This window comes from Cucurbita pepo, chromosome LG01, assembly GCF_002806865.2.
Source record: "Cucurbita pepo subsp. pepo cultivar mu-cu-16 chromosome LG01, ASM280686v2, whole genome shotgun sequence".
Lineage (NCBI taxonomy): Eukaryota > Viridiplantae > Streptophyta > Magnoliopsida > Cucurbitales > Cucurbitaceae > Cucurbita > Cucurbita pepo.
The window spans coordinates 7,939,178-7,960,670 of NC_036638.1; the positions used below are offsets into that span (position 1 = coordinate 7,939,178).

At 36.7% G+C, this 21,493-nt stretch overlaps 2 protein-coding genes and 3 long non-coding RNA genes across 13 annotated transcripts; 1 reads left to right on the plus strand and 4 right to left on the minus strand.

Annotated features, from left to right (window-relative positions):
- Positions 1-445: 445 nt before the first annotated feature.
- LOC111805286 (CDP-diacylglycerol--serine O-phosphatidyltransferase 1-like) lies at positions 446-7,939 on the minus strand. 6 transcript variants are annotated; one of them, XM_023690283.1, is made up of 14 exons: positions 7,435-7,937; positions 5,741-5,931; positions 5,411-5,509; positions 5,198-5,263; positions 5,054-5,113; positions 4,244-4,334; positions 3,902-3,956; positions 3,722-3,801; positions 3,491-3,607; positions 3,034-3,118; positions 2,430-2,521; positions 1,927-2,192; positions 892-980; positions 446-813 (listed from the first exon to the last, which is right to left on the minus strand). In XM_023690283.1, exons 2-14 carry the CDS (start codon positions 5,899-5,901, stop codon positions 683-685), a joined length of 1,392 nt encoding a protein of 463 aa, XP_023546051.1. In that variant the 5' UTR covers positions 5,902-5,931; positions 7,435-7,937; the 3' UTR covers positions 446-682. The 6 variants fall into 6 exon arrangements, 5 of the variants coding, with proteins under 5 accessions (XP_023546051.1, XP_023546067.1, XP_023546059.1 ...); XM_023690299.1 differs by having other exon boundaries at positions 1,927-2,180; positions 7,435-7,936; XM_023690291.1 differs by lacking the exon at positions 7,435-7,937 and adding an exon at positions 6,750-7,428.
- Positions 1,063-1,848, minus strand: LOC111805318. Its single transcript, XR_002816652.1, has 2 exons — positions 1,567-1,848; positions 1,063-1,317 (listed from the first exon to the last, which is right to left on the minus strand). It is a non-coding gene; the product is annotated as an uncharacterized LOC111805318 (long non-coding RNA).
- Positions 7,940-9,099: 1,160 nt separating the features above from the next.
- On the minus strand, positions 9,100-10,427 carry LOC111793874. Its single transcript, XR_002814988.1, has 2 exons — positions 9,745-10,427; positions 9,100-9,674 (listed from the first exon to the last, which is right to left on the minus strand). It is a non-coding gene; the product is annotated as an uncharacterized LOC111793874 (long non-coding RNA).
- Positions 10,428-10,500: 73 nt separating this feature from the next.
- On the plus strand, positions 10,501-11,257 carry LOC111793868. Its single transcript, XR_002814987.1, has 2 exons — positions 10,501-10,732; positions 10,951-11,257. It is a non-coding gene; the product is annotated as an uncharacterized LOC111793868 (long non-coding RNA).
- On the minus strand, positions 10,704-21,323 carry LOC111793843 (DExH-box ATP-dependent RNA helicase DExH5, mitochondrial-like). Of its 4 annotated transcripts, none has more exons than XM_023675906.1 (19): positions 20,892-21,323; positions 20,010-20,164; positions 19,833-19,920; positions 19,307-19,549; positions 18,629-18,724; positions 17,573-17,761; positions 17,334-17,493; positions 17,124-17,254; positions 16,323-16,490; positions 15,969-16,241; positions 15,469-15,663; positions 15,109-15,312; positions 14,874-14,943; positions 14,620-14,768; positions 12,921-13,226; positions 12,009-12,068; positions 11,732-11,884; positions 11,481-11,591; positions 10,704-11,198 (listed from the first exon to the last, which is right to left on the minus strand). In XM_023675906.1, exons 1-19 carry the CDS (start codon positions 21,162-21,164, stop codon positions 10,734-10,736), a joined length of 3,489 nt encoding a protein of 1,162 aa, XP_023531674.1. In that variant the 5' UTR covers positions 21,165-21,323; the 3' UTR covers positions 10,704-10,733. The 4 variants fall into 4 exon arrangements, 3 of the variants coding, with proteins under 3 accessions (XP_023531674.1, XP_023531688.1, XP_023531681.1); XM_023675920.1 differs by lacking the exon at positions 20,892-21,323 and adding an exon at positions 20,353-20,833; XM_023675913.1 differs by lacking the exon at positions 15,969-16,241.
- Between the last annotated feature and the right edge of the window lie 170 nt (positions 21,324-21,493).

A 21,493-nucleotide genomic window follows, 5' to 3' on the forward strand; every position in this document is an offset into this window, starting at 1 on the left:
AGCTCCATTTCTGATGCCTGCATCGAACACTTAAACGGCCAGCTAATCACAGCATACAATTCAATGTACAACATAAATGGATAAGTGGATTGATAATATTCTTTCTTGTAGTCCTCTCTTTAAAATGTGGAAGGTTCTGTCCCCATTGTACAAATATGTATTCTATTTGAACAAGGTTAAGTAATGCATTTTAAAATTGGATAGTACCGAAGATGAAATAAGTATTCATGTTTAGATACTTTCCAGTCACGTTAGACCCATACATTTAGAAAGAGAAAGAAAATCACCTTCATACTAAATTAGATTGAATTCGAAACCTTCTTGAAGTTGGAAAGATCTAGGATAGGTGGTTAACCTCCTTGAGAGAGCGATGTGCATGGACCAAATGAATAGGGATGCAACTTTGTGGACCGCTTGTCGGGTCTGATAGGCAGTGGTATAGCACTTTTAGGAAGGCAATGCAATGGCAATGAATTAAATTTTATAAGAGTTGTGCACAATATAAAAATACATTCTTCCCTCAACCCCAAAGAAAAATCTCCCGGTGACGACTTAGTAGCCTAATGGAAAGCCTGATGCTATCTACAAAATGCATTACAAATTTTACATTATGATGAATGGGAGTCCCATGAAATCAAAAGAATTATTTTCTGTTTTGTCCCTATGAAGAAATGAATACAAATTATTTCCACTTTTTGCTTGCAACTAATTGGTGAAGTTGCCAGCTCCAAACAAGCAGGAATAATACAAGGCAAACTCCAACAGATATCCAGAACTGCACCAACCAAGATGGCATTGGTTTGGGATATAAACCTAAAATAAAGGAAACCTATTAATTAGTATTTCATCAATAAGCAACAGGAACAAGTTTTACAAGAGCAAGAGCCAAACCATGCCCAAACTTGATGCAAATTAGAAGCTCAACCACGCAAATGGCCAGAGAGAGCCAACAAAATGCTCCAATTTTTTTCACCGGTTTCCTGGAATACAGAGTAATGTATTAAAAGATTCATAAATCCCAAACGAACGAACAAACAAACACAGAGAGGGAAGGACTGGAAACCTGTCTTGAAGGTAAACGTTGTACTCACGAATGGTCGGTATGGCGATTAACCACCATAGAACCAACCTGTATACTATTACAGGGTTTCTAGGAGGAACCCAGAGACAGTACTTCAAAAAGAATGTGTTAAGCTCCACCGTCAGGAAGACGATGCAAAGAGCAAGAACTTGAATGAAACGCCATGGACCGAGTAAGGGATGCCATTCATCTTTATCCCATTGTGCTGGAGTGAACTGTCCCAAGGTCCGTTTCACCTGGATATAAGACTACTCACTATTAGATCCTAGCACAGTTACCACTGAAAGAGTCAAGATCACATATCAGAACAGCCAAGCAAGTTTCCCAGATAAACTTGTAAGTCAGCTCATGGTTGATGTTCCCATATTTGAAGTTTTCTTGGTAAACACTCAAGTTAATCATTAATCGCAGTTGAGGACCTATCGTTAAGGATACGAATACTTGATTAATTTTATTTCTTGATAGGAAATTAATGCAAGGCTTACTTTTCCAATAATATTAGGCTGACGACTTAGACCAACCCATTTGTATGTTTTCCCATCGAAGTATCGGACCGTACGCATTCCTGCCCATATTCCTGCAAAACAAGTAATAGAAACGAAGGCCTTCAACTAAAACACAAACTAACAGAATTCGCACATCTGTTCTTTAACCTTATAGTCCAAAGTCACTGTACAATCATAGAATTTATGGAATTGGACTTTGCATGACAAAAAAGCTACAATGCAATGACTGGTTGGTCTCTACTTCCATGTTGCTAAGAACTCGTCCGATANAATGTATTAAAAGATTCATAAATCCCAAACGAACGAACAAACAAACACAGAGAGGGAAGGACTGGAAACCTGTCTTGAAGGTAAACGTTGTACTCACGAATGGTCGGTATGGCGATTAACCACCATAGAACCAACCTGTATACTATTACAGGGTTTCTAGGAGGAACCCAGAGACAGTACTTCAAAAAGAATGTGTTAAGCTCCACCGTCAGGAAGACGATGCAAAGAGCAAGAACTTGAATGAAACGCCATGGACCGAGTAAGGGATGCCATTCATCTTTATCCCATTGTGCTGGAGTGAACTGTCCCAAGGTCCGTTTCACCTGGATATAAGACTACTCACTATTAGATCCTAGCACAGTTACCACTGAAAGAGTCAAGATCACATATCAGAACAGCCAAGCAAGTTTCCCAGATAAACTTGTAAGTCAGCTCATGGTTGATGTTCCCATATTTGAAGTTTTCTTGGTAAACACTCAAGTTAATCATTAATCGCAGTTGAGGACCTATCGTTAAGGATACGAATACTTGATTAATTTTATTTCTTGATAGGAAATTAATGCAAGGCTTACTTTTCCAATAATATTAGGCTGACGACTTAGACCAACCCATTTGTATGTTTTCCCATCGAAGTATCGGACCGTACGCATTCCTGCCCATATTCCTGCAAAACAAGTAATAGAAACGAAGGCCTTCAACTAAAACACAAACTAACAGAATTCGCACATCTGTTCTTTAACCTTATAGTCCAAAGTCACTGTACAATCATAGAATTTATGGAATTGGACTTTGCATGACAAAAAAGCTACAATGCAATGACTGGTTGGTCTCTACTTCCATGTTGCTAAGAACTCGTCCGATAATGAAAACTTATACAACCATCATAGGTTGACCTAGTGGTCAATAGGAGCGGATTGAGTTCAATCCGTGGTGGTCACCTACCTAGGATCTAATAACCTACAAGCTACCTTGACACACAAATGTTGTAGGGTCACGCAGGTTTTCTGCGCTCAAACTCAATTGGGGTAGTGACATTTCTTAACACCAAAGTAGAACTCTACAAGGCCATCATGCTATTTTTATAACTTAGATTTTCATAATTAAAAACCATATCCATATCATAGCTACATTATCCACATGAAACATAACATTTTTGTTTTGGATTGAGGAACTCACCAAACCAATTGCAAATTAAAATGTCAAGAATAATACTGTCCCACCAACATTCGTTGAAATTTGGTAGCATATGGCGGAAGGTAAGCTACACAAGAAGAGAAAATTTAGAGTTAAATGGCCGACTTGAACAAGATATTGCATGAGTCAAAGAAAAAAAAAACATAAAACATAAAAGGAAATGAAACGAAAAACAAACTTAATACATTATTTGGACTAGCAGGGATCGTTTTTTTAAAAATAAATCTTTCCAAAATTGTCTAATCATCATTCAATTTCAGTCATCGTATTACTTCGTACAATATTGAAAAATAGCTTGATTGAAAAATTTTATACCCTCTCTAGGTAAAGTTGAAACCGTTGCAACATTAGCGGTAACGTTAAGAAATGGCGATTACTTTTGGAACCAAATGATAGCAGCATTGCAAGGATGGAAAATATATAGATATCAATGTCTAACCTCCATTAACTCGAACCCAATTGATAGTACCCATAGAAGGGGTTGATTACGGATCAAAATAGCCTTACCCCACCATCCAATTATGTGAGCAGGAACAAATTCATCAAACAATGTTGCCTGAGTGAGCGAACATAATCAGAAACATGTAGCGCCTTCAAATTATACTAACAAATAAAGTTAGTGGAAGCACACGACACAAAGCTACTGTAATTGGAAAAGAAGAAATCATACATAGACATTTTTAAACCTGCTTGTGGGGTTTTCAGGAACAAATATACGACAATCAGTCCCATATGATCTCTCAGGAAGCTCTAAATCAAGCATCATAACAACAAAAATAATTAGAACACGCACTTGAAAAGCAAATACTACAAGGCAAACGTCAATGATCTAAAAGCATAAAGTTATTACCAAGGCCTAGATCAGGATGAAGAAATTTCATGAACTCTCGAGCATCGTCACGCTTCTGAAAATAACTTCACGGATTAGCAAATACAGAAGAAACCGATGATATTGAAGTTTACACTATATTTTGAATGCCAAGTAGCATGAGAGCAGCTAAATGGTTTTATCAAGGAAGATGCAAAATATGAACAATCCAAGATTATATATATATATATATACAACTCAAAAGAGAGACAAAGGTCAACCATCAAAGATTAAAATCAAAGAACTTTGAAGATACGTATACTTAATTGATTGTAAACCCAAGATGAATTCCATAATAATAATAATAATCTAAAAAAAAACTACCTGAAAAAGTAAAAATGTGAGTGCTACAAGATAAATGACAGCCAAGCCATGTACTAGGCGCCATACAGCTGGATGGGGTCTAATAAGAATCCTGCAAGGTAAATATTATAAACCTGGGTAAAATAATCATATAATGATGAAATATTTTCAGACTTATGCCATCAAAATTCAACCCCAAAAATGACTGTCATGTAACGTACAATTCAAGTTGGGAAAAAGAAAATAAATGNTCGTCCGATAATGAAAACTTATACAACCATCATAGGTTGACCTAGTGGTCAATAGGAGCGGATTGAGTTCAATCCGTGGTGGTCACCTACCTAGGATCTAATAACCTACAAGCTACCTTGACACACAAATGTTGTAGGGTCACGCAGGTTTTCTGCGCTCAAACTCAATTGGGGTAGTGACATTTCTTAACACCAAAGTAGAACTCTACAAGGCCATCATGCTATTTTTATAACTTAGATTTTCATAATTAAAAACCATATCCATATCATAGCTACATTATCCACATGAAACATAACATTTTTGTTTTGGATTGAGGAACTCACCAAACCAATTGCAAATTAAAATGTCAAGAATAATACTGTCCCACCAACATTCGTTGAAATTTGGTAGCNTCAATTGATTAGAAGAATCAAATAGCAAAAGATAGCAACTGCATTCATCTTAAAATGAAAACATTTTATAATGATGAGTAACAACCATATCGATCGGGTCTCTACAAATGAATACTCTATCGTAAAAGTCAAACCACGAAACAACTATAAGCAAACTACAATTTGCAAAATTGAAACAATAACTTACGTAGAAGGAGCTTGAAGCAAGCAATATGCGAGGAATACAGCGATCATTGCCCACACACCCCTACAAGCATGAACTAAAGCTTATCAAGAGGAAAAGACAACTACTTGATCTTGAAGGAGAAGTATTTATCGTTCGGAAGCAGACCTTTTAACAGATGTAACAAGATCACTTGATGCAGTGCATTCAGGATCTAGAGCTCCACTGGCCCAGCTGACAAACACATCCGGACAACAAAATAAATTCATGATTGCAAATAGCTCATGCAAAAGCATTCGCTGAAAAGACAAACAAAAGTACTTCATTCAAATTTTGAAAAAAGAACTGAAGGCTGCAATATTATCCAAGACTGAATATTACCATGCACTAGGAAATAGAGTCTCTAATGCCCTCCCTTTATTCTTCCTATCCAATGTGTTAGAATCCAACCCAAAACTATAAATGTCGAAGACCATGGTGCTGAAAGTGATGAAGAGGATAGGTGATAGAAAAAATAAGACCAAAAAACTTTAGTGAAAGTTATTATTCGGTTCCGAACAATGACAACAAAACGTGAACTTCCATCTTTTAGAAATATTAAGATATAATATTTAAGAAAAAGAAATCATACTTCACTATTCCAGAAAATAAACATACAAGTCACTATCAAAAAATTTGTTGAGATCGAATTACAGAGATAAGAACACTCACATAAGAAAGCAGGCGCCAACAAGTAACAAAGAAACCGTGCGTGGTTTATAGGCCCATGAAGTCCACGGATCAAGATCATCAACATTTGATAAAAGAGAATCACCATTTGCTCGAATTAGGTGATTCTTTTTATTCACTCTCCTTGGACCAATAAGTTCCATATATTGAATTGAAATGGTCGACTTAGCCTACTGCAAAATATTATGACACACCATTGGTAGTTATAAAAGACATCACAGCAGTTCCTGAAGCTATACAGTCGTAGTGAGGATAGGGAAGAAAAATCCCAAAAAGTCAAAGATATTACACAGAACAGGCACATAGCCAACATATTCAGAGAATGAGAATCAATAGAGATTATCACAAATTATGAAAACATGGAGCAAAGACCAAGATGCTACCAACAATAGATAAAAAGAAGCCACACCACAATAACAGGAAGCAAACCACAGGCACATGGACAAGGTAACCAACAATCTTTTTGATACTAAATCAATCATTCATCACATACTGAACCACACATGTACTGAAGCATTGGCATAAGGAAAAAAAATTACCAATTGAAAAACATACAAAGTCTAATCCTTAAACAAGCTATCAAGAAAACAGTTTCTTCACCACTGATGCAATGAAGTTATAAATAGTCCCATTGAGAAATTCCATCACAGCACGCAGCCAAGTCAGACCGACATACTTGGGTCAAAAGAATGGAACACAAAAAGGGCCGTTAGGTAAAGTGATCAAGAAAACATTCCATAGAAGCATGTGAGATCTATCCCCATTTGCCAAACATAAGGAATCAACCTACTAGGCGCTCTATTATTGTCATTGACATCCCAAGCTATTCTATTTCTAATAACCATCCTCTCACATCTAGAGTTTAAAGTCAAAAGAGACTCTAGCTGCTAGCTATCCACATAGCCCTCCACAGAAGAATAAATTGCCCACATCAATTCCACTTGCATCAAGAGATGCTTACTAACAGCATTGCGATTTGACAGAAAGCTACCAAATTCGATGTCCTCCTTGCAGAGGCAGCTAAACATTCTGATGGAAATCAACCAGCAGCTTCTTCATCACCATATAGCAGAAATTAATTAAAACCCTCAAGTAGCCCACAACCCAACCCAGGGATAAAAGAATCATGATGTAGAACAGTGTAAATAAGAAAATGTGTTGTTGACAGATCAAGCTCTCTGTCTTTCTCTCTCATCTTGCCAATGAAAAATCCAAAATACCCTAATCTAGAACCCACTTCAACATCCATCTGTAATTTGTAAAACAATAAAACTTTTGCCTTCACTTTAGCAATAAGCGCATTACTAAAGTAGACCCAGCTTTGAAGAGGGGAAAAGAGAGAGAGAAAAGGCAGCACTGTTGAAAAAGGAAGTATCCATGATGATGAAAGTATAGTGATTAAAAGCAATGATTAAGCACGGATCAAAAAAGTTAGCATCATAAACCCATATGATTTAAAGAGCCACCTTGAACCTTCTAACTAGCTATCCACCATTAGGACGGCGTTCTCAAATGCAAATAACAAAAGTTAAACCAGATTCCAAACAAAAGCACAAATCACCAGGAAGAACAAATACAAAGAACTAAAAACAACAAACCCACGAATTAATTCCCTCAAAAGCTTAAAAAAACGCAGAAGATAAATAAGAAGAGTAAAGGAAGACAGAAGAACATACGTAGGTCCTCAGAAGCAGAGCGGAAATAAAGAATCGCAAAGCGAAGGAAGATGAGGAGGAGGCATAGGGCGAGAGAAAGAGAAATCAGGCATCAACCCAGAAACATAAACAGTGAAAGAAACAGGGGAGCGGTGGCGAAAAGATTAAAGCGAGAAAGAAGAATAGTCGTGTTTGGGGAATGGGTACTGTAGAGTACAGGGGAAGTGGAAGCCGACAAAGGGCTGGGTAGCCGTGGATTGAGAATCCCAAGTGTAAATCAGAGGAGATAGATAGATGAGCGCAGTACAGAGTGAAAGAGCAGTAGAAAGAGTCAGAGAAATTGCATCTGAATATACATAAACACAAACGAACACAGTGAAATTAAGAGAGAAACAGTGAAATGGGAAAATGGGAGATTGAAGAAGAAGTTGAAGACGATGAGGAGGAGGAGAAAGAGTTCAAATCATCAAAACCCGAATCAAACAGAGGCCAATAGACACAGAAAAAGAGTGCGCGATGGTCAAAGATAGATTTGAGGGCTTTTGTTTTTTTGTTCTTTAAATTTAATTCCCATTTTTTTAACAAATTTTTATTTTAAATTAATTAAGTAAAATAAATAAATAAATAAATAATGCCATTTTCGGATTTTTAGTCTGTTCCTTAAACGAGGCGTATGTTTAGGCACAGTACCACCTCCCTTTCCCTTTTCTTCCATCTCTATTATTTTATTTTATAATTTCACACATTTCCTGTTATTTATAAAATACAATTTAAAATATAACAATATTTTAGTATTTTAGTATTTTAATGTTCATTCACAATTCCTTTCAAGTAGGCCTACCAATAGTATAATATACTAAATATAAAGTATATCAATGATATCATAAAAAAAAATAACAGCTAATAAATGGAATGCAATTTGTCATATCAATAATGTATTAATACTATATGAGTAATATATCAATAGTCTATCTCTATCATATTAATATCATTTCAAATGTAATTTCAAGTATCAAATTTGTATATTAATACTCATTAAATGTTCATTTTCTGTGCGAAATGAATATTTATACAAACACGCATATAGGGCATAAATGTTTTTTTTTTTTTTTAATTTTGTACCTTTCATAATATATATAAAAACTTTAAAACTTGATCGATCTATTGACAAATCACGTTTTAAATTTTGAATTTTATGTCTAATAAATCAATGAATTGTAAAAGAATATTGAATATATGAATGAATATTAACATTAAATAATATTGATTTTATAATAATGGTAATGAATATTAAGAAGAAAAAGAAGGGGAGAAGTGGAAAAGAATAGGGACCCAAAGGGGGCATTGAGAGTAATATAGAAAAAGGGTCCTCTAATTAAAAACACTTCTTTGATTGATGAGGAATATGCAATGTGTCCAAACAAGCATACGTGCAAGATATATTGTAGGCCTCACTACCTTACTAATCAATGAACACATAATTAATTGGTTGGTACAATAATCCACCTCCGACAACGTCTTACCCCTTTATTAATCACTACTCACACCCAACTATTGAACGTTTAAATTTATCGCCCCTACCCAAAATCCCACTTTGATGAGCTTCCCTCAAGGTGACACGAAAGGTCTACCTCCTTTAGTATCTCGGTAGAGTCAACAAGTTTTTCAAACACCTTTTCATAGCTATAATTAGAAAAGTACAATTGGTTGTATCCCACTTATAGGAATATTATTCAATAGCACATCAAACGCGTGCACATAGAACTTCAACTTATTGTTTTACAAGACTTGAGAATTAAAAGCTTTCAGAACCCGAGACAACTTGACATTCACATTGAGTGGAAGTGGGTATGAATGAAGGAGGTGAGATCAGATCTGCAAAGAAGAGTGGTCCATTGGGTTGGCAAAAATATAGTGGTGAGAAGAGCAGGATGAATTGAAGAAGGGAAGAGCGAGGAGGGAGGGAGGGAGGGAGGGTACAAGCATTGATGATGATGGTGGTGTGAAGAATTTGTGAGAAGTATGAGACAAAGAATTAATTTCCAATAACTGTGTGGCCTCACTTTCTGCCATCCAATGCGCAGTACTCTGTCCAATCCCCTTTCAAGACATTTTGTGTTTTTAAGGTATCAGAAAAATGACATTCACAGCCTGTCTTCTACTCCCACTGTCTGATTCCCCTCTTTTCCATCCGACACACTATTTTTTGTTTGTTTTTGTTTTCCATTTCCTACACCACCACCACTCACTGTTGCATTCCCCTGGAAAATACAAATTATTAAACAAAAAACGAAACACTTCCACTAATTTCCATTTCAAAAATATGTGTACCTTCCATTTCCCACCGCAATGGATTACAGTTGGGGAGACCTGGAGGAACAGAATTCTCTAGGGATTTGAGAATTGGTCAGATTAACTTGCTCTTTGTTGTGGACTCAATACATCTCTGGTGGTCCATGAATTTTACCATTTGGATCTTTCTTTATCTCTCTCACTCTATCTCTAACCCATTGTATTCTGTGGCCAAGTTTCAGATTCAGACAAGAGGACCAGAATGGTGTATAAACTCAGCTCACCACAATTTGGTGTCAATGATATTGACATGGCACAGAAAATTTTCCATTCCTTTGGGGGCATCTTTGCTGTTTTCATAGAATTGCAAGGACCCAGCATCATAAAAAGAAAGAATGGGGAAAGATACAGACTGTGGAGGACCCAGCGTCTTTAAAAGAAGAGTCAGGAAAGATGCAGACTGTAAAATGTACTGTTGCATCTTTCACCCCTCCTGACATGCCTGTTTTTTTAGGACTAGACATTGTTTACTGCCACACTACCAATTTCCATTGGAATTTTACAGGCCTACTATTCTTTTTGCCCCCACCCCAAAAAATGATATTTTACATGTATGTATGTGACTGGGATCTGAATAAATTTATATACAAAATAATCAAACCGAACCTTGCAGTATATCATCGCTTTCGCCGTCCCCCTTGCAAACTTGACTTCTGGTCCCCCCNCCCCCCCCCCCCCCCATTATTCAACTCCAGTGCCTTCAGCCTCAGCCCTACGGTTCAAGGTCCAGCCTAGGATGTGGATGTTCTTGTATTTCCATGAACCCCGAGTTCTGCTCCTCCAAATCTGTTATAATAAAGTACTTTTTTTAAGTATCTTCAGTTCTCAAGGTCAAAAGCAGAATGAATCCAGAAATCATGAGATTCAGGGGTCCTGAACCGAAGAGCAATTACCTGAGCTTCATTGGTTGTGGTCTGATTTTACTGCGTTCTCAAAATGCAATTCCGTTAAAAGGTGGAAGTATTGGGTTAGTTATGATCCTTCTTGCTTCTTTTTAGCATCATAGACATTTGGTTGATATAGTCGTGCCCAATCTGATTTCCACCCATTAACCACTCGAGAGCCTTAGCTGCTGCATCCTTTTCTGCATTCTTTTTGTTGGTACAAGGTTGTCCCATAATTTGCAGTCCATTAAATTCAACGGTTGCTTGGAAATGATTATTCTTCAATTGCTTTGTCTTATAGATGGGTGCAGCATATCCGGCCCTCGTGAGTAAAGTCTGCAGCTGACTCTTAGAATTGTCACCACCAGGTCCACTTTCAATTCTTGAAACAGAATTTGGTGCCGCTGCCAGAGTTGATTTCTTGGAGGGTTGCTGAAGGATCTGCCGGCCAAAAGTAAATCGACCTTCACACTGGTCTTCTGAAATAAGCAAGCGTATAGCAGATAGGAGCTCATGGTGGGAGTGCAAGTCCATCGTAGGATTTAGTAGCTGTACTTTGACCAAATCAATGAATAGAAGCACTTAGAGTCTAGTAACATTTCACGTTATATAGTTTTGTTTCTATATTTTCTATATTTTAAAAACGTCAGTAAAAAACTTTAAAAATAGTTAGTAGTAAGAAATATAAAACTGAATGATTATATCATATGGAAACTTGATTAATAGACGTATTAATCAATCATAGTAAGAGAGCACACATTATCAACTAAAACTAAGAGTAAACAAAAGCCACAGATCCTATCAACACACAAAATACGATATTCAACTTACCTTCATCTGTATAAGCTCTTCAAGTTCCATTCTTAATTTCTGATATGTCTCTGCTACATCAGGTTTCATAAAAAATTCCAAAAAACCGCCCAACATTTTCAAGTGTCCCTCCTGCAAGAACAAGAGTTTAGTACTACATTTGGAATTTGAAACGACAATATATGAATTTTTTAAAGAAACAAAAAGCAGAAAGACGTCAATTGCAAAGAAAAACTACTACGAGAGAAAGTGTCAACCCGTAGAATACTTACTTGATCACCTTTTGAGATGCTTCCACCAAAGAGAAGCAGCATTGAGTCAGAGATAGCTGTTGAATCTCGAAGGAAAATGGAGTTCACTTTTATCTTCTCGTTGAAAACTATCCATGGATATGGAATCCTCGACTCTCGAGCATTGACTGAGTTCTATAGAGAAAAGTGAAGATGGAATTAAAAGGATGATAACAGGTAATTGTAATACCTTGGCTACATTTCTTGTGAACAGGGAAAAAATCCATTGTACATACAATCGGTTGAAGAACATGCTTACCGAATAGAGAAGTACCTGGCCATCCTCCATAGTTTTGAGAGAAAATGACTTCTCATTATGCTGCATCTGATTAGTGTTAGAGAACACTAAAAGAGTACCGAAATAAACAAGGTGACATCATATTTATGGCAAGCACAAAGAAATTATCTACTTGATAGAGAGAGAATAAGTGCCATTGTCTTATGAAGAGCATACAACAATGGCACAAGGCAAGGCAGAGGCATAGACAGACATAACGACATGCTATTCTCATTTGTTTTTTGCTCCGCCCATAATTGCATAATAGGCAATAAAATATAGACAGACGTACATTCTCATTTCAATCCATTCTTAAAAATGTGTAGAGAAAAAAGTATAATTGGAAAATGCTTTGTGTGTGCTGAGTGTGTTTTAGATTTTTCCCGTGCAAATATTGGTCTTTAGTTTTTAATGAACACTTCAAAGGTTTGGATAAAAGGTATGTATTAATTATTGTTTTCATTCTCTATACGAAAGATGTTCTACACATTACGAATCTGTCCTTTGCATCCTGCTGCATCCCATTCATCATCTATCTCCACTTGTCCAGTCAATTGTTATTTTAAAAAACAAAATAATTGAACACTCAAAATGTGTCCTGGGATAATGTCCTTGTTGAGTCTGACTGACACGGACAGTCTGCACAAAGTAGCATTGCAGTGTCCATGCTTCCCATAGCCATATGATTTGGCCAATCAAATGTTAACTTACTGTAATAGGGTGGTACCCTTTTAAAATTCCAACTATTTATTCTTTTGAATTTTGTTGTAACAGGGTAACTTTACCTCAAAAATGGAAAGACTAAACTATAAATGGATTAATTTGTTTGGTACCAAGGATTTAAGAAAAGAAAAATAGAAGGGTGATTAAAATTAAATAAAGACAACGACATACCACAATGGAGCAAACTCCAGGATAGAGGCCACAGCAAATAACTGCACGTATGAGTCGTTCATCTAGACTCCAAGCATTGTACGTGTTCGAGTGCTCATCAACTAAACCAGTATCTCTAAGCAAAGAGAAAAACTCCTTCCTTAATGAATCAATAGCCTTCATCGATTGTACAGAAAGGAAGTTCTTCCAACAGAAGTCGTAACCACCAAAGTTCCTCTCAGCTTCTTTCCATCCCTCATAAGCCCGGATAATGGCAAGGTGATCACTATGATCTCGTGAAAATTGGGACTTCGCAGCCTCTGCAGCCTTTAAATAAATAAAACAGAATACATTGATGAGGGAACTGTTTTAAAATCTGTTATTTCAATTTACGTCTTGTCATTGTTCGTATTACAGAAGATTTTATTCAGTAAATGAGAAATATTGGAGGGGTTGAAGATAAGATATCACCCTATTTCTATATCTAAAAGAAAACGAGATCACAGAAAAGATTCAATGCCATCTCTCACTCTCCATTGATTTCTCCGACTACAAATTGGTAGGGTGTAAGAAGCCCATACAAGCGTGGGACTAAAAAACGGATGCCATCCTGAAAACCATCCACTAGGATCAATAACCAGACTTAATAACAATTATTTGATATCACAATGCCTTCATTTCTAATGACATTGGGAACTTACAATGCCATATTTCTGCATTCAAGGTTGTCAATACTTGTACCAACCTCCCATAGCTAGAAGTTTTGGATCACTAGAAGAGAAACGCCTGGATCTCTAAGCTTCAATCAGTTATGCTACAATCGTAAGTGGATTGTGGTTTCAGCCGCAAATAATTGTTTGTTAAGCCCCTTTTTTGCATGAGAAAATTTGAAAAGCAATTTATCGCCTTGGCAATTCAGGGCAATTTTTTGGTTGGTGGTTCTAGTATTATCCATCAAATTTTTTGCAAGACAGCGCCCGTATTTTTTGCTGAAAGCAAGTTCTTTTTTGGAATTGCAGTTGAGTATCTCCTATATTTGGTGCATTGCTACTAGATCTTCTCTCCCTTACTTGGGACCGTTTTTTCAGCTGATGTGGCTGCTATGTGAGGTTTCTTTAGAGTTGAGCTGTGGTTTGTTTGGGCTTTATTGTTTCACCGTTGTCTCCATTTCATTGTCAGGATAAAACCATAAAACAAAAAAATGGGATCACAAAACAATCCCGACTTTAGATTATCCAGCAAGGGAAAACCTAAGCACTGAAGAAGTCAATTGCCTGCTAAAAACCAACAATCATCAGCTTCTTTCTTGACCTCCTTCGAACAATTACTATCAGCCACAAGTATTAGGCTTATCCGAATTAATGTTGAGGGGTTGGCTCTATATAACATATATAAAAGCACTCCAGAATAAGTAAGAGGTTATTGATTTTTTCTGGCAAGAAACCAAATTTTATCGAGCAAAATGAAAGAATATAAAGGCATACCAAGAAAACTAAACAACAAAGACGTCAAAAACCCTAACTATAGAGACAAACTTCAATTCAAAAGAATAAGACCAAGTTGATAATAACAGGAAAACACACACACACACACACACACACAAGGAACAAATGCCACAAAGAGGCAAACAAATTCCAGGTAACATGACGAATTTGACCTCCTACCAACTAAAGAAATGTAGAGCCTATTATATGATGTACCATGATGAAAGAAAACTTACATCCTTCTTCTCAAGTGGTGTTAGAAAAGGGTCTCTCACACTGAAGCCAGCAACAATGGACAAAATTGGATCCAAACAATTGAAGATAGAACCTATTATCAACATCTTTCCCAATTTTGGTTCCATTGGGAGCATAGTCAAATAACGACCTGTCAGGAGCACAGAATGAGGTAATCTGTTTCAAATTACAAACTATACAATACCTAAGGTATAATCATCAGGAGAAAAGGTAGAGCTTAATCATTACTCCATACCTAAGACAGTAAGATTTTCACTCTCATCAAATGCTCCAATGATCTTTAAATATTCAATAGCATTCTGAACCTGCAAACAATGTTTGACCAAAACTTATGCAGCAAACATGATAGAGTGCAAGTCAGTGGATATGCATGCAAAGGGAGCTCATAGACAAAGAAATGTTAAAGGTTTAAATGCCTCAACTTCACTATATACTGTATCCAGATTGAAATAGGAAGGAACAAGACCAACCGCTAGTAGCTCTGGCGATTGCAAAGCCCTAGATAGAAACTCTGATATACTTCCAAGCTTTAGGCTTTTTATTTGCAAGCAGAGGGACTGTAAAGGTGTTCTCAAAATTTCGGGTAGCTGATACTCGAAAAAAGAATCAAACACAGACCTAGGGTATAGATGATAACATTCTCCAGGTTGAACACGACCAGCCCTTCCTCTTCTCTAGAAGGCGAGAAAATAAAACAATCAAAATTAATGGACTATCAATTATACGCAGAGGAACATTCAAACCAAAAATAAAATGGACATATGGTTCCATGCATATGCTAACATCCAAGGAAAATAACTCATATCTTCAGCAAGAGAATATAACCTTACTTGTTGAGCAGAAACCTTGGATATCCAAGAGGGAAGCAAACAAGGAGTGTTGTTTAAAGCATCATACGATGTTTCTTTTGCCTTTCCACAATCCAGAACAAACACAACATCATTTATCGTGATACTTGTCTCAGCAATATTTGTTGCAAGCACTACCTTCCTCACTCCTTTGTCAGGTTCAGTAAATATTAACCTCTGCAGGCATTTGACATTAACACCGAAACATTGGTGGATAATACAAATTTGTGAAATAAAATTTTAGAAAGAACAGAACAGAACGAAAAAAAAAAAACAGCATAGAGTACATAGGATGCATTCATGAATTCATGCATTCACAGTCACTCGAGAAAGTATGATCATATTCCTCTCTCTCAATAAGGATGAAAAATATTGACTTTCTCACACAGAAAGAATGGATGCATTCATGCTAACCAATATCCCATGCAGAGAGAGAGACATGTGGCGAATCAAATCATTCTGTTTCCACAATTCAATATTACCTGCTCTGAACTGGCCATAGAGCCATGGCATGCCAACAACATGACCCGAGTTGGATCTCCTAATAAAGGGTGAGACTGAAGTTTCTCCTTCAGAGAACTGATGTCATCCCACCCAGTCATAAAAACAAGAATACCTCCAGGCATTTCACTCTCACATATACTGACTAGAAGAAATTCTATGAGATTAAATCCAAGACAGTCTGGATTCCAACACGATAAAGACTCCTGAGTTTGAAGACTGTACTCGTTAAAATCAGCTGCCATAAGTGCATCCTAATTACAAAAGTTCCATGCAGGAAAAACGTTAGCATATTAGGATTATAAAGTATTAGTGCATTGAAAAACTTCGCATACCTGAACAGTAGAGGCAATCTGGGTTTTCCTCTTTCTTGGTGCTTGTTTGCTCATTTTCCAAGTCTTCTCTGGACCATAATCATCTATTTGATTGTATGGAGTTAATCTGTAACCCGTCATTTCTAGAATATCCTCCAGAAAATGAGTTTTGACAGGGTGTGTGAATCCCTAATGCAGACCAAAACAAAGGATTCAGGCTGCATTCAACTAAAAGTTCCAGTCCTTGAGATGAGCTAACTTCCACCAACAGGGAAAACATTCAATGAAGGTTTTGGAATTATTCCATCATCAAAAAAAATTTCACAAGTATCGAACTCAAAGTACTGAGAAATATTGCCCTTTTAGATTCATTTACATCTAAGAAATAAATTCAATTCTTTATTCTATTGCACTAACTACTATTTTCAAGTTGGCCATTTCTCAAATTATTTTCACAAAATGCCTATCTCAGGAAAAGAACATGAGTCTGAAAATAATTTCACAATAATCTTAATATTACAAGTCCCAGATCCTAGAACTAATTAACAAAAAAAATCTACCAAACAGTCTCAGCAAAAAAATTGATTTCAGTTAAATGAAGCCAGTCTCCTTAACAACTATGCTTAACCCATGGAGGTGTGCAGCAAAAATGTTTTCAAGCAAAGAAAAAAAAAAGGATAATACAAGTCTAAATATAAGTTATCGGAGCCAAGACTGCAAACATTCAAACTAAGTCATAGAGGAATGAAATTGAATTGCAGATGTAGTACTACAACGACATTGAATTCTCTTATTTGAAAACAATAACAAACTTCTTATTACCGGAATGTAAATTATTTGAGCCCCACCAAAGTAGGATGAGAAAAGTTCTGCATCTAAAGTTGCGCTCATTAGAATCAACCTCAATTCTGGTCGACGAGGAAGGAGATCTTTCAGGACAATAAGCAGAAAATCTAGAATGAAAAATATTTGGAATTAGAAGTTATAGTTTGCATAGACCAAAATCACCTTATTTGAATTATTACTCTTCACCTTCATTCATTCCACGCTCATGAATTTCATCAACAATAACATGAGTTACGCCTTTCAAATTTCTATCAACCAGCAGTCTTCTCAACAAGATGCCGGTGGTGCAAAAGAGAAGATGAGTATCCCTCCCTTTCATACCCTCCAGCCGCACTTTATAACCAACCTTGAAGAAATAGAAAAATTTATCATAATCCATAACGTTAGATGGAAATGGTTTTGGTTTGAGATTTTGAGCTGCTTACAGATTCACCCAACTTCTCGCCTCTTTCAGAAGCAACTCTCTCAGAGACGGACATAGCAGATATTCGTCTTGGCTGTGTACATATGATGCTGCAAACAGCACCACGGAGTGATTCTATTTCTGATTCCAAAATGAATTGGGGAACTTGCGTAGTCTTGCCACAACCAGTTTCACCTGAAATAATAATAACCTGCAGAATCCAAATGCCAGCCAAGGAAAATTTATACTTATACACTGGTTACATGACACAAAATCATGAAAAACAGAACTCAAGGTGTAATAGAGAAAAATACTAGTAATTCCCATGAAGGTGGATCTGACAAACAGACCTAATACAATATGGGAGAGATGATGAACCAATTTCTTTTCCACAACCATAATGTGGAAAGAGCTTTCATCGACATAAATATTTTAAAGATGGTATAACAGACCTGAAGTTTTTGAGTTATTCTAAAGAGCTCACAGGTCCGAATTTTTCTGTGTTATTAAACAAAAATAGTGGATAAAAAATTCAAAATGGTAAACTGTTTTTTTTTAGAACAAAAGATTTCTTTCCTTTTCCATTTGACAAAGGACAAGAGTTCCAACTTCCAATATCATCATAGCATTTTAAGGAACAATGACCTTGTAAAAAATGTATACAAATAGAAATTCGGGGGATAAGGGATCCATACAACGCCAAGGAGATGCTAGAGAAGCTCTCTAATTTGTCAAATAAAGAGAGTAATGAAAGAATAATTGAAGGAATTCTAATAAGAGGTTCCAACTGGAAAAATGAAGAGATTATATTCCAAAAGAATTCAAGAATACATTCCTCAGTTTGGAATGTTCTTCTAATCCTCTCTGTCCAGAGCTGCCAAAAAACTGAAAAAAAGGAGTTGATCCAAAGAACACCTCTAGGATAGACGTGTTATACAGGGTAGTGAAAATGCAACTTGGCTACTAAATTGATGGTTATGAGGATGTCATTCATTGACAGCTTATAATGAAATGACGAATTAACATCTGAAGCAAGTTAAAAAGACATGATATATTAATATATAAAACCATGAACAACCTGATTCTGTGAGATTGTGGTCAATAATGCATCCTTCTCCTTGTAAGCAGGGAGTTTTTTCCGGAATTCCAGCATTTCTCTTCCTTCTAGAGATGACTGATTTTAAAAAATAACGTATGAATAAAAAAAATTAATAAAAGTGACAACAAAGAAAAATCTACAGTTTGTGGCATGAGAAAAATGACCAAAAACCTGAAAGGAGATAACCATATCCTACTAAACAGTTCAAATAACTTCAAAAGGACACAAAAACTTCAAAAAATCCCACTCATTCATCCCAGATCACTTAAAAATGAGAAGCCTGATACTTTTATCTTGATCACATAAACAAAACGGTGTAAGGGTGTCATTATTCAAATTGTACAAACATATGGACAAAAATGAAATTTCTTCAACAAGTTCAGTCATAAGAACTCTCCACCGGCAAATAAAATGTTCCCCACCTCGCTCTTGTACTTCCTAATTTAAATAAATGCTGTTCTAAGATCAAATACAAGTATCTTAAGAACCAAAAAAAAAAATGTTGCATTAGTAATCAGAAAAGCTTGTGCGCATCATACTAGTCATAGACCATACCTAACCAGACAGTCAAACCTATAATGTAGAAGTTCAAAATTATTCAACGAAATGAAATGCTTTGAGAGATAACGCAAACAAGTTGCTTTAGGGAAATTGAACCTGCCAAGCATGCTGTTGATCACGCAGATGCAAACTTCTCCGCCAAAGAATTTTTTCCATCACAGCCTTACTAGATGCTTGTAGCTCAGGTTGCTCAAAAAGTCCTTCATCTGTAGCAATGCTACCACTGCTGCTTGATCTAGAGACGGAGTTATCTAGAAAACATTTAAACCGAGACTTTTGAGAGAGAAATTCTCCCAGATGTTCATCAACTCTTCTAAGCAACCCAGGAGGCAAAGAAACCTGATCATATTCAAAAAGCTTCAATTTCTGGGAAAATATGCATAAAAGCAGACTAGGGAAAAGTAAACCCAAAAATTGTACGCATTAAAACAAAGCACAAATACAGCTATTCTTTTTCTGTGACATTGATGCATTAAATGATAACTTAATGGTGCAAAAAAATATTGCTTCCAAGTGAAGAAAACAGAGGAATAAAAACAAAACTATGATAATTAGCACACACAGATGATTTTTAAATTATGTGAAACAAAAGCAATTGTAAAATGAAACAACAACTAAATACCTCCCTCTGTGGACGCCGATCATCCAAATCAAATCTGTAGTTCGGCAACGGGACCTTACTAAAAACAGCAACTTTGGCATATAGATGGCTACCAAGAATGACAACCAGAACATTTAGAATAACAACCATCTATTGCAGTGGTAAACACATTGCAGGTTCAAAGGAATCAAAAGTTACCTAAAAAGTCCCATTCTACTTGCCAAAGCAGCTATTTGCTCAAAATCATGTCTATCTTTTTTCTCCCTTGAAACTAACTCTTGCTTCTCCTTGTCACGTAAAAGTTGTGCTAACTTCCTTTTCCACAAATCAATGTTAGCAGGAGGTGAAAAACCCTGTACATATTTCGATAATTTATCATAACAGTCTGGTAAGAAAGTAAATAAAATCTACAAAACATATCAAATCGAGGTACAAGCTAACATGCTACATATATACAGCATGATCAAATCAGAAACAATCTTCTACCTTTAGAGGCGCCAAAAACAAAGTGGTATCACTCAAAAATTCTAAACAGATCTACCTTGGCTTTTAAAATTCAGACCCAAAACCGAGTTGAAACACAAAATCGTTTACTTTTGGAGGCGCCAGTCATTTCTTGATGGTATTAAAAAGTTCGTCCATAATTCTCCTTGGTTAAGAACAATAACCAAACAAGTAGTCAATATTGTCACAAGCTGCCCGACCTCTACATACATCTATAAATCAGTCACCTAACGAAAGTCATAGCCGGCATCTTTGCCATCTATGAAATAACCGATAAATAACGATATAACTTTATCAATTGTAGAGTCCCATTTTGTCACACTGAACATGCTCGATCAAACACTTGACTGGAATTTTTTTATTAAAAAGAAAGGAAAAAAAAAACTCAATCCAGTTAAAAGAAATGCCTAAATTCAAGTAATTGGAGAAACTACTTAAGCGCGCCCTATACTAATTCCCGCTGGAAAAACTAAGCTTTAAGTCAAATGCACGCCAAGCCTTTGACAGAATTGAGAATACGGCGCTAATCAGCTAATAAAAAATCAAGTAAAAATGCGAACACTCGAAATTACAAACCCAGCTATCCACAGGAGCGCCATCGTCGCAGGCAAAATCATAGTGCACGGAATTAAAACGCGATTTCCCCATCGAGAGGAGTTCTTGAGATCGAGAATCAAGGCAAGGCGGAGGAATGGTTCCGGAATCGAGCAGCGAGGCAGGAGCCTCCCTAAGCTTGCAGTCAACAGCGGAAACAGCAGAGGAACGATCAGAACGAGTAACGACGGAACGGAGACGGAGGTGAGGAGGGACGTAAACGGCGCCATTGGAGGAAGGAGTACGGTCCTTCATTGCGAGATGAAGGTGATAGGAATGGGAGGGTTTTAGGGTTTTGGGAAGTGGTGAAGGGCGATAAAATTGCAGAAGAGAGGAAATGGCATGCAAAGTAAAAAGATAGGGAAGTTGAGAATTCAGCGGTGGGAGAAGGATGGTTCCATTGAAGGAGGTGGTTTTGGAGGTTTTGAGTTTGTTGAGAGACAGACAATGGTGGCTGTGGAAGCACGAGACAGTGAAGAGAGGGGCGAGGGACGAGAGACGTGGCTTTTTGACAGTTCAAGTTTGGTGTAAGTGGCCGTGGAACGGCGCAGTCGAGCCTACTCCTCACGAGTCCTCAATCCGAC